Source organism: Oryza brachyantha, chromosome 5 (assembly GCF_000231095.2).
Source record: "Oryza brachyantha chromosome 5, ObraRS2, whole genome shotgun sequence".
NCBI lineage: Eukaryota > Viridiplantae > Streptophyta > Magnoliopsida > Poales > Poaceae > Oryza > Oryza brachyantha.
In genome coordinates, this window is record NC_023167.2 from 1,893,037 (window position 1) to 1,909,759 (window position 16,723).

At 41.6% G+C, this 16,723-nt stretch overlaps 1 protein-coding gene across 1 annotated transcript; it reads right to left on the reverse strand.

Annotated features, from left to right (window-relative positions):
* Positions 1 to 1,096: 1,096 nt before the first annotated feature.
* On the reverse strand, positions 1,097 to 2,170 carry LOC121054406 (S-adenosylmethionine decarboxylase proenzyme 4). Its single transcript, XM_040523899.1, has 2 exons — positions 1,649 to 2,170; positions 1,097 to 1,561 (listed from the first exon to the last, which is right to left on the reverse strand). The coding sequence occupies exons 1-2, from the start codon at positions 2,168 to 2,170 to the stop codon at positions 1,097 to 1,099; spliced, it is 987 nt and encodes a 328-aa protein (XP_040379833.1).
* Between the last annotated feature and the right edge of the window lie 14,553 nt (positions 2,171 to 16,723).

Sequence of the window (16,723 nt, forward strand, 5' to 3'; positions counted from 1 at the left end):
ACTTAGCCTTACTCGTTCCACTTCCATGCACCCAAAAATAATAACAATAGTAAAAGAAGACCACATTGAGCCTCAAGTTAGCAGCAATATAATGTCCACGCTTCAGTCGATCGATCGACAGAAACATGAAAATTTTCACATCTGAAACACCGCAATCAACATTCCAGCAGCGACCAAATCTCCCCCAAAAAGCATGCACAACTAATGCTTATGTGCAAGCATGATCACTGATGGCAGCACAGCACGCGCGAACTCCACTCCATTTCCACCCCCACTCCACTCGACCACTCCCACATTGCACATTTGCATTCATCCTACTCGCCCATAGTGCCCTTACCACCACGGCTAACACTGCATTATTTCCAAATTTTTATCTTAGTTTTTTTTTGTCAAGCCACCATGGTGGGTTAATTGAAAGCAAATCGAGTGATCACAATGCGGCAAATTATCAGGGTGTCCAGATCTTTCGATGAGCTCTATAGCAAACAGGGTGTCCTGATCTTTCGATAAGATCAATAGCTAATGGAGTTGTGTCGATCTTGTGAGCTATGTCGAAAACCCTGAACCATATATATGATGCTGCTAAAAGTACAAAGCGTGATTTGATTCTTTGACACTTTATAAATAAATAAATAAATTATAGTTCAATTATTTAATATCCTAATCCATCATCATTGACTTAGATGATCCCACGTGTCTTAGTCATGAGTATCAACATAACAGGATGCCCAAATCTTTCAATGAGCTCTAAAAAAATGAGTATCTGGGTCTTTCGATGAGCTCTATAGCAAACGAGATGTCCTGATCTTTCGATAAGCTCTATAGCTAATGGAGGTGTTGTGTAGATCTTGTGGTTGAGCTATATAGAAAACCCTGAAATATATATGATGTAGCCAAAAGCACAAAACGTGATTTGATTCTTTGACACTCCATAAATAAATAAATTAAGGTTTGATTATTTAACATCCTAACTCACTCGCATTGACTCATATGATCCCACGTGTCGTAGTCACGAGTATCAAAGCAAACAAATTGACAAAGAAAAAAAGTACCAAATCATCAAATTTACCGAGCACAAAACCCCTTGTCACCCTCTCTACTTGTCATGCTCATGCATGGTGCTCGCCGCCACCGTGAACGTCTGGTATGTGACTGTCCCGGCGCCGGGGAACTCCTCGGCGGCGTGGCTTTCGCAGGATAGGCCGAGGGGCTCCAGGGCTTCGGCCACCGCCGTGCACGGTGACGTGGCGCCGCCGGTGTAGGAGACTGACACCGAGACGGTGGCCGGGCGGAACGCGGCGACGGCACGGCGGACGGAGGCGAGCGCGTCGGCGGTGTCGTCGGAGGTGCACTCGTAGCTGGCGTAGCTATGGCCGTCCTCCGGGGTGACGTGGATGGTGGCGTAGCGCGCGCCGTCGAGGGAGTTCATCGAGTAGCCGCACGGCGCAAACGCGTACGCGCACACGAGGGAGCGCGGGTTCACGCCGGCGATCCCCGACGCCGCCGTCATTTCGTCGCCGATGGCGTGGCTGGTCCGGCCGTCGCCGGGACGCTGGTAGAACTTCGCGGCCAGGGCGCGGTCCAGCTCCGTCATGCACACCTCCACGGTTAGCCGATGCGCCGCGCCGCCGCCGCCGTCCCCGTCAACGCAGGACGACGACGCCGAGTAGACGTGCCACCTACGCGAGGCGGCGCCGCACGACGACGACGGCGGCGGCAGCACGGCGGAGCGGCGGAACCGGAGCTCGCCCGGGACGGCGCCGTCGAGGTACCCCACCTCGTCGGCGAAGTCGGCGTGCGGGAACGGCTGCGCCTCCGGGAAGAGGTACTCGCCGCGGGAGTACCTGCATGACCGGAGCGCGAGCCCTCCCCCGAGCTCGGCGGCGGTGCGCAGCAGCACGGGCACCGCCCGGAGCAGCCGCGTGGTGCCGCACGTCTTGAGGACGACCCGCCCCGGGTACACGAACAGGCTCGACTCCGACAGCACGTACGCGTCGAACGCCGCGTTCCCGGCCGCCGACACGACGGTGCACTGCGCCTCGTCGAGCACCTCCCGGAGCGCCTCCACCGGCATCAGCCGGAGCCCATGCTGCACACCGCCACCACCCACCGGCAGCGTGAACACCAGCTCCAGCCGCTTCTCGAACCCCTCAAACCCGGAAGACGCCATTGATCAGCGGAAGCGGAGAGGATCGACTGAGACGACGCGCGCGAGTGAGCTAGAAGCGAAGGAAGGCCGGGGTTGTATATATAGCACGGCACGGCGGGGTCGTGATCGAGCCAAGCAAGCGCGCGGCTGGAGGTTGATGACGACGTTGCCATCGATCGATCTGCATGGAGGTGGAGAGAAGGCATGCGCGCGAAGCACGAGCAAGAGGGAGAGCAATGGTCATGATTGTGAGCATTATGGCCGGCCGGCCGGGGAGGAGGACGATCTTCTTGCTCATGGCGCATGTAGTGTGTTCATGTGTAGTAGTGGAAATGGAATGAAATTGGAAGGGACATGACCCATCTCTCTGGTGGCTGACCAGAGCAATCTATCTATATCTATATAGATCAATATTTATATACTACCTCCGTCCCTAAATGTTTGACGCCGTTGACTTTTTTATACACGTTCGACTATTCGTCTTATTAAAAAATTTACATAATTGTTAATTATTTTTATATCATTTTATTTATTAAGGATACTTTAATGCATATATATAGCTTTACATATTTTTAAATTTGTTTTTGAATAAAACGAATGGCCAAACGTATATAAAAAGGTCAACGACGTCAAATAATTTGGGACGGAGGGAGTATATGTTTATCTACCCATTAGATTTTCGTTCTTTTCTTTATCTACATGTGTGTGTATATATAGTGGTGGAGAAGTCTTCTATGCGTTTAAATAGATGTACATTACTTGTATACTATCTTTTCCATATTTTAATAGACGATCGTGCTAACTTTTTAGCATTCATTTCATTCAAGTGGGGGAATGGCTTTCTTTTCTGGTAAGACCAAGTTTATTTTATAGTATAACCAAATATTGGCTATAAGTATATAGCACGTCGTATAGGTACGGCATGTAATAACTGGTCATCATCATAATAAACAAGAAGATATATTTTACGAATATATTTTCAACCATACCTTTTTCACACGTATTGATCTATCATATGTATCAGTGACAAGCGTTATACTCTTGGAGCTGATCACATACAGCAGTTGACAACAGTTTAGTAGCCCACTTATTCTCTCTGCGAACTTTTCTCCTCCACCCAAACATACAATCTTAAGTAGTATGCTTATAGTTAGCAGTTTAGCGCAATCGCCCTTATTAAACTATCTCTCTTAGGTTGGACAAAGCATGTTCCTATGATCTGATGGCAGTAGCAAGCATGGCAGAAGACGACAAAAATCAAGTTGACAGTAAATTAACCTAAACCTAGCCAGCAATTAAAAATGACCAGGGAAGGCATGCAAGCAGTACCCTGCACAGACAGACAGACAGCATGCCTTCGTAATCATGAATTAGCACAGTGATTAATTAAGCTAATTAATGAAGCAACAAGATATATATATGCAATGGGTACGACGTATGTAGCCATGGGCAAGTGCAGATCGGCCTTTTAGCATGCAGGTGCAGGTGCAGCGATGATAATTAAGAAGTTGGCCAACACAAGGAGTAGTGGCGCAGCACCATCACCAATTCAGCATACACACGCACACCCGGCAGCGCAAGTACACCTCCTCGAATCAGACGGATACAGTCTCCGTATTAAAATAACTTTATTTTTATCAACTTAATTATTCTGTAAATTTTTATAAGTAATTATTCGTGCAGTTTATAGGAAAAAAACGCCAGACAACCTATATATATATATATACCTACGTCGGTTGTATGCATGGAAGACCCAACATAAAAAGGCAGTGTACCTGCTTGGGTTGGTGCATGGTAGAGAAAAACTGGCATAGATGGATACTCTATCTATCCATCTATGCCGTGCACGTATATAAGTGACGGACATTGAGGTAAATAGCGAGCCGAGCCAAGTCGACACAGAAACAAATCAAGTTCGTACAAACACACCATATCTCTACCCTATATCTTTCTCACGCGTGCGGGTAGCCTAGGCTTCCTACCTTGTGTCTCATGTTTTACGTGGCAGCGACAAGTCTGCCATGCTTAACCTAGCTAATTTTTTTCTTCAATTTTTTAATAAATCTTTTAAATAGGACGGAAACTTAACCTAGCTAACTCAGAAATCTTTTTTTTTTGAGTAGTACGTCTGTACATCATGATAGTGTTAGGTATCCTAATAGCATCCCCAACAACTCATCTATCTCATCTTCCATCTTAGAAATAGAGAATGAAGAGTAAAATTTGAGCTGTAGCAGAACATCTATCCCATCATCTATTTTTTGATGTCATCCATATTAGAAGAGAGAGACTCTATATTTAGATGTTCTCTCTCTAATCCTCTAAATAGATATGGAGGATGCCATATATAGATGATCTGCTGGAGTATAAAGGGATATGAAAGATGAAAGTGTTTTAGATGATCATCTAAATGAAGATATGAGTGACCAAATTTAGATGAGCTGTTGGGGATGCTCTAAGAGGAGCAAATTCAGTAGTATAGCCAAATGCTTGCTTCAAATCATCTATAGTCAATCTAATAGCCCATTTACCTACAAAATATATACTATCTTATTTCACCTGTCATACATACATTGTGTCTTGAAGTCCATACGGCAGCTAATTACAAATCTGTAGCTCACTGTTTTTCTCTCTTCTCTCTTGCCTCCTTAAAATATATATTTATAGTTGGCTTATAGTTTTCTATTGTACCTGCTCGAAGGCTGAGTTGTTTGGAATCATATCGGTCTAGACTATAGACCAATGTAATCACATGAAACAAGATAAATTATTAATGCATGATTAATTACATGTTAATTATTTTAAATCTGCAAAAAAGGTTTATTTGGTTTTTAAAATAACTTTCCTGTATATAACTTTTTTAAAAAGTAACTAATCATACTTAATTTTTATCCTGTTCTACGTGACTAAATTGGTTCAGCTCAGTTTGATCCCAAAGCACTCGCCATGTGACTTTACTACGCCGGTTGTCCTAAACTTTGCATCTCGAGTTCTCGACAGTGTTTGAGCATTCGAGCACATAATTGAACAGTAACACTACTCCAGTAATTAATTAATTTACTTGCAAAATGCTCAGATCAGAGCATCCAAAGATTTTGTCAAGTCTAAGGCAGCAGCAACTGGAAGTGTCAAAACAAGGCCGGTCGAACCGAAGGGAGACAGGTAGACGACATGCCTTCCAGTGCCGATGATTGCGTGCAACTTCTACCTGGCTTGGCTTGACACTAAAGGGTGAGTATAGTTCGCGAAATGTAACCTTTTGGTGTTACGTCAGACGTTTGTCCGGATATCGTAGGGGTTTCGGACACGAATGAAAAAAATGAATTCCATAGCTTGCCTACGAACCATGAGACGAATCTCGATCTTGAGCCTAATTAATCTGTTATTAGTACATGTGGTCTACTGTAGCACTTATGCCTAATTGTGGACTAATTAGGATCAAAAGATTTGTCTCATGATTTTTCCTCTAACTGGACAATTAGTTTTTTATCTATAATTAATGCTATATTTATATGTCTAAAGATTTAATGTGATGTTTTTGAAAAAAAAATAGAACTAAATAGACCCTAAAATTAGACTAATCTAAATTTGGTCATTTCCATAGTGTTTCGACCATACTTCGTTCCAAAGGATATACATAACTATCAAAATTTGGTTTATCTTGTTTTGGCCTTAAATCAAATATAACTTCACCTTACCGAATACTACTCCCTCCGTTTTAAAGAACAATTTTCTAGCTATGGATTACCTATCGAGATTTATAGAAAGAATCGATTCTCTTTGTGTGAAGGATGTATTGACAATGAAAATTATTGACATATACATATTTTAGCTAGGATAATTTTGGTCTTAAACCAAATTAAACCAGCCCTTCATGTCGATCGGGAACTAAAGAGGCAAGTAAATGTGCTTGCTTCAAATTGATGGCTCAATTCCTTGCTTTCCGGCCCAACGGTATACATGGGCCGCACGTTCACTTCCCCTCTATTTTGAGGCCAAATCACAAATGAGGTACGGCTGCTTTGATTTTTTATTTGATACGTTTCACTTTTTAATTTATGTTTAATTACTCGTGCTATAATTTATTTTATTTATATGACCTCCATATGGCATTCGTATCCTTACTTTTCACCTTATTTTTCCTTACATTAAAACTCTTATCCTTAGCATATCAATAAAGAATTAATACCCTTATTCCTTGCTTTTAAACACTACATTATCAATCATTTAACACTCTTCCTTATCCTCAAGACAGTGGCGGAGACAGAGCCAGAAACACTATAATTCCTTTTGTTGGGGCGGGGATATAATAACTATAACGTAAGTTTATCAAAATTAACAAAAAAAATTATTTATATATTTAGCTATACTGTTCCTTTAGAATTTTTATTTATATATTTTCTTTATTAAAAATTAAAAAATATTTTTTTAAAAAAATACGAAACTAGACCCTAACCCCCGCTGGACTTTAGTAACGATATATCCAACGCGACAAACGTCCATCGGTGGCCGTTAGATGAGTGACTATCGGTGCTTTATACCCATAAAGTAAAAAAGACTATATATATACCATAAATGGGCCGGCCCATGAACAATATATAGAACAAATGGGCTATCTTCATCGTGGGCTGCTAGCATGCACGCGCTAATTAGACTATCCGGATAAAACACTCCTCTCTCAATGCATAGTTTATTGTTTACTAGGTTACATGTAAGACACAAGATGTCTAGATAATAGTGCATAGAAGGTTTCATCTTCATGAAACTCATTTCATCTCTTCATTGATACTTTGTCATATCATTAAAAATGTTTACATGACACCCTATTTATTGCCTATGAAACTTCTATTGAGATTAGTCTTAGTACACGCTAAGTGAAGGGTTGGTGTGTTCTTTTTTTTTTTGAAAGGACGGTTGGTGTGTTCGAAAGGCAGGGCAAGAAGGATAACTAAGCAGTAATGTTTGTATATATGGAAAAACCAATTGTTCTCGCCGAACTAGTAGTAACGGTAAGGGAAAGGATGAGAGTTTCACGTATGTAACCTACTCCAATTTGGTGACAAATACCAATCTTACGGTGGTGATCAAACTTTCATTTGCTAGCTACCTAGAGATTATTATAGTGGCCAAGAAACTGTAATCTCTAGCAACAACTAATTAACAAAAAAGTTGGAAAGAAACTAACATATGCATGGAACTTACCAACTAAAATTCATTGTTTTCGCTGATCGAGGGAAGCCGATCGATTTAGCCTCCAAACAAGAAATAGCAGTAACCAAAAGAATGCAGAGCACAATGATCGCAACAAGATCCATATACAAAAGAAATCTACAGAATCCCATATATTTCATACGGTAGAATCATCACGCACGCGGTTGAGGTAGGCGAAACCGCGAAGAGAGAGTACCTGCTCTGCTCACTGACCACCATGAAGTCCTTCCTGCCGCCCATCGCCGTCGCCGGACACCACATCCGGCGGCGCCGCCGCCTTCTTCTTCTCTCCTCCGTCCATCGATCAGGCCACCGGCCAGTCGATCGATCTATGTGTAGATGGGAGTTGGGGACGACGATCGATGGTCGATCCAATTGAAGGAAGCTTTTCGGTTTTCAGTTTACCGACCGGTACGTACGTGATGATGGAGTCCCGGACGGAAAGAAAAGATGGATGCAGTAGAAGACGAGGTTAATTTGTGGTTTCCTTTTGAGCTTTGCACAAAATGGTCGAACATGTTCATCGCTGCATCATTCTAACTGATTTTATGTTCCAAAGTTTCGTTTTGTGGCACTACTACGTTACATGACACGATAGGATAGCTAGGTCCGGAGGTGGCGGTTTATGTCAAACCGGCATCTATTGACCATTTTCAGTCTCCACGGGCCCAATATATACATATAATCAGCACCAATAGTAATAGTGTCAACCTTTAAAAAAAACGGCCCCTATATTTTCGTAGGGACTATTTATTTAAAAAATCCATATATCACCTATATATAATATACTATAGGTATGTGCCGATACTTTAAAAAACTGACATCTACGTAGAAACCAAACCAATCTTGTTGGAATATTTTCCTCACCCCCATCCACCAATCATTCCTTATCCATTCACCCTTACTATTATATCTCTCGGTTTTATCTTATCCCAAGTCCTAACAGAGCGTCCTCCTCTCTCTTCTCGCCCCTCACCTCCTCCTCTTACTCCTCCCACTACCCTAGCATCCCCTTGGCAAATCTCTTAGTAGGTGGTGGGTGGCATTCCCTCGACGGTACATGGAAACAGGCGACACAGCTTGTGACATCACCCAAGCACCCAACCTTTCCACACAGTCACGCAGCTTGTAATTATATACAACCTACAGCTCATAATAACTTTATTTTTCATTTTTCCGTGTCCAACGTTTGACTATTCGCCTTATTTAACAAATTTATACAAAAACTTAAAAAAATTAGTCACGCATAAAGTACTATTCATGTTTTATCATCTAGTAATAATAAAAATATTAATCACAAAATTTTTTAAATAAAACGAAGAGTTAAAATATTGTATAAAAACTGAAAAATATAGGTATTATGGGACGGAGCTAGCATGTGGAGAGGAGGACACTGATCGATGCTAGATTGTGAATACTGTCTGTCTCGATCATGCATGCTGTCATGTCAACCAACAAAGCAGATTGTTCTTGATTCTCATCTCTCAAGACATCAACGGTTGCAGGTTATCTTGGGCTCCTCTATTGATTGCAACCTCGATTTTGGAATTTGGATGGAATTACAGGTTTAGTTTAGTTTACCCCCAACAGCATTAATCGAGTAGATAAATTCAGGAAAGAAGTCTTGTCCAAATTCTGAAAAAAATGGACAGTAATATGCATGGAAATGGAGGCTTATGCCGGTCTAATTAAGCTATCATCTGAAGAAGATGCATGGGAGTTTCTACCTAACAAAACTAAAAAGATAAGAGCCTTTTTCACGAACCTTGGAGACTTTAGGTTAATTATGTGTTGGAAGCAATAAAATAGGTAAACTTATAATCATTCATTAAGCTTAAGTAACTTTCCAACTATCTTATCCTAGTTGAAGTTCTGAATTTGAGAAGCACTGATTAATCTGAAGGTCTGGATAACCTTCAGATATATGTTCCTAAAAACTTGGAAGTATTTCATTTCATCTGCAAGTTCATAATAAAAATTTTGCAAACAATGGCCAACTCAATACATGATGAAAGGTAATAATTAATTTAAGTCAACACATGCAGTCACACACATATATAGTCAAATCAATTTAACAATAAGGACCGAGCAGTGCTCGGGTGTGTGTTCGTGTGCGTCCTGTAACCTTCAAAAAAAATCAATTTAACAATGAACACGAAGTAGCCAAATTATTTAGTTGATAATTAATCACCACATACTAATTAAACAGGATAAATTAATACATGCACCACTGCCATATATATATGAAGTTCATCATCACCTCTACCTTGATCGATCACATCATGTCTACATATATGACATAAGCTGAGATGAAACTAAGCTCTTTATTTGCACTGGCGGTGTGGTCGATATATCGACCGATCAGACGAGGTGGCGGCCATCACGGCCGGTCGTCGTCGCCGGCGCCGGAGGGCCGGCCGCCGGCGATTGCCGGAAGGACTTGCCCTGGCTGAACCACCTTGCCTTGGTCATCTGGATGAACCTGTCAGCCTTCTTGTTGATGTCCTCCTTGATGGTGTGCATCCTCCCGAGCGCACCATGGCCGCCATGGTGGAAAGAGTGCTTCGTCGGCGCCAGGTTGTGGAACACCTTCTGCACCGCCACATCGCCGGCGGCGGCGCCGGCGCCGCCGGCCGGAGCAGCTGGTCCTCCTCCTCCTCCTCCTATCTTGCTCATGCTCTTCTGGCTCTGCTGCCACCAAGGCATCTTGCTCCTAGCTAGCTAGCTGCTAGCTGTTCTTGCACTTGCACTAATTAAAATGGTGTGTTTGCTAGATTTGCTGGAGATTTCTGCCTCTTTGTTAATTTTTTTTTGGTGTTGGGTTGCTTGCTTGGATTGAATTGGATCTGCAGCAAAGAAATGGCGTCCTTTTTATAGACAACAAAATATATTCGATATTCTTTTGCAATAATACTCCTAAATATGTGTGAAATGTCTAACTTTATCACTGATTTAGATGTTCTCCTCGAATATAGCGCCTAACCAGGGTGTCCGTCGATTAAGCATAAAGATGGTCAACAAGCTCTCATAAGTGTATCCACCCTCGTCTTTTCGCTTATGTTTATACTTATAAGCTAAAATTCAAGTTTTTAATCTTAAATTTAGAGTTGATTTTAAGATTTTTTTTATTGTGACTTATTTTTCAGCATTAACTTTTAGATCGCCAAGAACACGTATATAAAAGTTTACTTCCAAATTTTTTAAATATGTCATTTGGCTTTTTCTTCGAATAACCAAATAATCACCCCCCTGTTTTGTGGTGCCAGTGAAAGAAAGACGGATTAATGACCAATGACATGTCCAAATAAATAATGACTTACACCTAGGGGTGGGAATGAGCTCAAGTTTTTCTATATAAAGTTTATGTGTTGTGGTTCAAAATGGGCTGGGCTAAAATTTTATAGGTTTTTAAGCTAAAAATATTTAAGAGTTTAAGTAGGGTTGTGAAATTGTAAAAGGAAGAAAGGGCCTTGGTCTATTATCACCCCTACTTACACTCCCTTGTTGCAGATCTTTTATATATGTGAATGCCATTTTTAAGTTTTTACATGAGCCTGAAAAACCATGCATGAAGATAATACTCCTCCTTTGGATCGAGTTGCCGTAGCTTGGAATCAAAATCACCCCATTTGATTAACATAATATTTCATTAAGATACATGCCATTTCAATTCTCCATCAATGTAGCGGAGGCATGTACCCACGCATCGTCGTCTCACATTCTAAGATGTAGCGATTATGGCGGATCATCGGAGGCCACATTCAAGATGCCTAGGGCCACTCACGAGGGTGTGAATGGATCGGCCCGTAAATCTGTTTGTAGACAAATTAAATGGATAACCCATCACTAATTAAGTACATGTAACTTGGTATTAGGCTATTCCTAACTTAATGATTAGGATGGTGTCCATAACATTAAATAAGTTATCACCTAGAATGAAAATGATGCGGCAAGTGAATAAATGAGGAAAGACAATAAAACCATGTCTTGCATGAGACACGGTTTCGACGCAACATCCAAGATATCATGTGAGACAAGTACCATTAAATTGAAGTATGAAATAGTTGTGTTTGTATTGGAGAGCAGTGTCTAGTACTAGTTTCTTGATGATGGGGAGTTTATAGAAACTATATCTAGTGTTATGAGTTAGGAATGACATTAGGGGTTGGAGATGCGAAGAGGCCCAACTAGCTAGGCCTGGATAACGAGCTGGCTCGGCTCGGCTCGGCTCGGCTCATTAAAAGCTCGAGCCAGCTCGTTTAGCCCGTGAGCAATCATAGCACATGCAAGTGAGGGGGACAGTGGGGGGCATCGTCGGGGAGGAGGACATCAGGGAGAGGGACGACGGGCGGCGTTGGGGAGGGAAGGCGACGGGGGCGGTGGTGGTGGGGCTCGGAGGCAACGGCTGAAGCGCCGGTGAGAGGGACGATGGGGGGCAACGTCGGGGAGTGGGACGTCGGGGAAGGGGACGACAGGCGGCGGCGATGAGGGGGCCGACAGGGGCGGCGGCGGTGGTGCTCGGCGGCAACGGCGTCAGCGTCGGTGAAGAGGACTACGGGGGGCGGCGTCGGGGAGGGGACGACTTTGGCGGCGCCGATGAGGAGGGCGACGGGGGGTGGCGATGATGAGAAGGACGACGGGAGACGTCACCGGGGAGGGGGACGACGACGACGACGCTGATGAGGAGGACGACGGGGGCGGCGATGGTGAGGCAACGACGGTGGGGAGGGGGCGATGGGGGCGGTAGCGTGGAGGGTCACGAGTGCGATGGGGCGGCGGCGTGGAGTGAGTCATGGGGGTGGGGTGGCAGCTGATTAGGTTTTCTTGATGGGCTATTTGGGCCACTGGGCCTTTTTCCTGGGGACATTTTTTTGAGCTCGTTTGGCTTGTGAGCTGCTCGCGAGTCAGCTCGAGTTGGCTCAATAGCGCTACCGAGCTAAAATGTTGGCTCGGCTCGGCTCGTTATACTAACGAGCTGAATCGAGTCAAGCCGAGCCGGTCACGAGCCGAGCGAGCTACTGAACTTCGAGTTTTTCGTCCAGGCCTAGGCCCAACCTTGGTTAGGGCAAGAGAAGGCCAAAAGGAAGGGGTCTGAAGAAACCCTCAAACATCAAAAGTTTAAGCACATATCGGCTGAAAAATTGTAGGGTCAAGCCAAGCCAGCATGGGCCTGACACAAGTTGGGCCGTGCCGTGTCTAGCCGGGGCCTAACCCTGTGCCATGGGCCGGGCTGCCGGGCCCTGGGCCGTTTGGCCAAGTATACACGCAGGAATCCATACCACATGACGATGGCCGTCGCTCTCGCCGTCGACCGGCCGGAATCACACGTGATGTACGCATGATTCCCATGGAATCAAATTAAGTTTGCTTGTACATGTTGCTCGCATCACTCCACGTCTATAGCTAATTTCGATCGCCTGCATTAATAGGGGTATCGTTCTTATTCTTTCGATCAGCTGTTCAGAATGCAGCATCGATTATGGTCAGTCTTAGCGAGCTTAATAATTCTTCAGACGTCAACTCATGCAAATGAGAAATCAATTAAGCATCGCATCAGGTCCCTTCTACACCAGCTGGGCCAACTAATATAGGGTTCAGGCCAGTACTTAGGCTGTGTTCATTTCTGTTCATTTTATAGAACGTTATCTAATTTTGTGACAGCTATCTAATGTACGTATAAAAATCAAATTAATTATTATAAGATCAAAAATATATCCATAAGGATAAGATGAGAAGCTTTTATATAAAAATTTGTATTAAAAATATACCGTTTAATGTTTAAGAAACATGCGCGTAAAAGTCGAGGACAAGCTGGCAAAATAAAGCAGCCTCGTCGCTTCTTGGTCTCCAAAAGCTTGCAGATAGCTAAGGCCGTAGTGAACGACTTCAGATCCGATATGATCACCTGTATGACAGAATTAGTCTGGAGAGAATAATCGTCAGGTAACAATGACTTGAACAGGTTATGTCTATCTACTTTGGTCATACAAGGTTGTTCAGATTCAATCCGGAGGTCTACAGTAACCAAAATTTGGATCATATTTTGTCATTGGATTAAAACAGACATGCCAGATCAGCTGATTATTACAGTGTTTGCTACAGTACCCCCGAAATCGTTGTGATCGAAGTATTTTGACACTGTTTATGTCTTTTTTTCACGGTACACCTCACATAAACAGTAATGTCTGCGTTACTGCAGTTCAGATTAATTTCATAAAAAATGCTGCCAGTTGTAAAACAGGCAGGATTGCAATCGGCGAATGAAACCTATTAACCAGACCAGCTCACACGCACTATTTAGTAGCATGAAAAATTCATAATTCCATCTAATTAGCCTTCATCGCTATTCAGTTTCTGAATTATTGTATATGATATGATAGGTGAATCAGAATATCAAATAAATAATTATTCACAAGCAGTCACAAGTAGTAATTAACATGTGTGCAGCACACAACATATCTACCTGACGTGCCGCATGGAAAAGAACTCAATTCGTTGCAGCCGCACTGTAAAAGCTGCTTTAATTAATTCCATTCTATATTCACAGATGATTTCTGATGAAAATTAATTAAGTGGGTGGTTTCTTTACCACATGTTCTTCATTTTAAATAATTACTTTGCAAATCGTAAACGTCAAGTCGATATATATACATATGCTGGCTAGCAGCTGGTCACTGCGGTATATATTCATGGAATCTCTCCTGCCAAATTAGTTTGGTAATGAAGCCCTAATAATTGACACGATTAGGCATCCATGACTGCGACTACAAGGGCTTATATATGATCATCTCGGGAACATATTACCACTAATAACACCTGGCAATTAATTCGACACGGCAAGCAAATTTGGGAGGAACAAAATATTTCTCTACAGTAATTATGATTTGAAAATATTTAGATACTTGAGAGGAACAAAATGTACCACATGCATTTAGTTAATACTGAAAAGAAATAGGCAAGCTAGGTATGTAGCTTTGGAGTTCGATGTGTGTATCAAAGCCGATGTGTTTATGTCTATTGAAATATTTGTGTAGAATGGTCTAAATTACAATAATGACAAATTTATTCGGTCCAAAGTAAAAGTATGGTCTAAAGTAAAATTTAGATAATAAATGTGGCACATAGTACTATTCACTCTTTTTTTTCTTATAATTATTTAAATTAAGTTGGGTCATAAAGCTAGGAGTTGCTGATCTCATATTGGAGAGCTCACAGTACGAGGATCAATGCTGCCAGAGACGATGGCAATGACGATGACAGCCACAATTAATCGAAATCAAAACTGAAACCACATGTTTGGGATCGGAAAGCTCTACACAATCTATCTATGTACTGTTCAAGCTACGCTGATCGATGTCAATTTGCTCAACATTTTAATTGCTCAGAGAAACAAATTTGGTATAAATTAAGGCACACCTGTAAGTTATTTCAGACGACGCATCAGGTGCTTTCCACGCGTACGGCTGCAAGGATTAATGAAAGATTATTGGCTGCTTAATTGATTTATTTGAGCCTTCTCGATCAATCTCGCATTGCATGCAAATGGAATTGGTCCGTCCATAGAACCCTAGCCAGCCAGCTAGCTGCAATATTTATTGATAACAGCTGTCTTGAACTGTCTGGAAAAAAATTATCAGGTGCCAAGCTCTAGATGAAGTAAGCCTATTTATCTTTAACCAGTTACATATAGATCCTGATAAATCTAGACAAATATATAAACTGGTAAAGCTATAAGATGTTACTATATGAAATGGAACAAGTATTTGTTAATTACGGACGTGGAATTTTAGCAATAGGATTATTTCATAAGTGATGTTTTTCACCTAGGAATTCGTTTTTATATATTCTTGACTTCTAGATTGATATAGGCAAGATGTTGCAAGTTGTAAAAAAAAGTATTTTTTTAAATATAACTAAAACATTTTCGTTAAAATATTATTATATATATGAAACATAAATGCCATTCATTAACCATTATATTACATCTTTTTCAAAAATATGTTGAACAATACTATGCATGTACATTCTTGGGAAGTAACAGGCACTAACAGTACCAACAAAAAACACTAGGACATCCCTGTTGTGTCAGTTCTCTAATACCCATCAAAAACCACTAGGACATTCGTGTCAGTTCTTTAATACCCATCAAAAAACACTAGGACATCCGTGTCAGTTCTCTAGTACCCGTCATGGATAGAACGAAGCAAGGTCCTGTACGCCTAAAACAAATACCTGGCACAAATAACCCCTTATTTTTGTTGGGTATAAAAAAAATTACGGACATCCCTATTTTTTTTAGGGTACGGACATTCCTATTGGTGCAAGGTGAATATAGTATTAATATAGCATTGGTCACCGTGGACAGCGTACCAGTGACACGTTGATGTTTTTTTTTTTTGACTGTGATCCTAATTTTTGTAGACAGATATGCAACCTGCTATCGTATACTTGAAAGATATAATCTAAAAAGTGATAGCGTCGCGGAACATTTCATCCATCACCAGAGTGCCAATAAAAGTATGCCATTATAAATTCGTCGATTTTGAAAATATGTTATTACTATTCGACTAATTGTAAGAATGTCATTATAATTTTAGAACTATTTCAGATATATTATTTTTGGATCAAATTGTCCTTTGCACTTCTAAGGACGCGGTGAACAACAGAGAGGCAATATAGTCCAATTTTTTTATAATGACACCCTTACAATTAGTCGAATAATTTTGAAATTATAATGACACCCTTACAATTAATCGAATAATAATGACATATTTCAAAACTAGCAAATCTATAATGCATAAATCTAATTAACAAAAAAAAGTGTGAACAACACGTTGGTATCGGAGGAACAACCATGGATGGAAGCTAGGGCAAAATGCTACCCCCAACAAGAGACAACAAGAAACCCGGTTCCTCGGCGGTGCAATCGACTTTAAATTAAGTTGATAAATTCTGAGTTTGTTATATAGAGGAGAGCGACATATTGTGTTACAAAATAATTATTCATGGTTCTTTTTAAATAAGTGTCTTCTGTCTAGAAGATTTAGCAGCACGAGGAGAGGGAGATACAAGGAAACAGAACGGGGAGAGGGAGATGCAGCGCTAAACACATGTTGCATCTAGTTAAAAATATTTCACATATGTATACTTTACAACACATGCTCCCGTCTCACTCCGGGGCTAATTTTATATCATATATTTCCCCGTATTTATGCATGCATACATCCGTTATATATTATAAGTAGAGTGCAAATTAATTAAGGTCACATCATTTAGGTACGTATTACTAATTAAATTGAGAGTAGCTAATTAATTCAGCCCGAGGAACATCCTCTTCCTGTCGCTGATGAATTTTTCAGACCT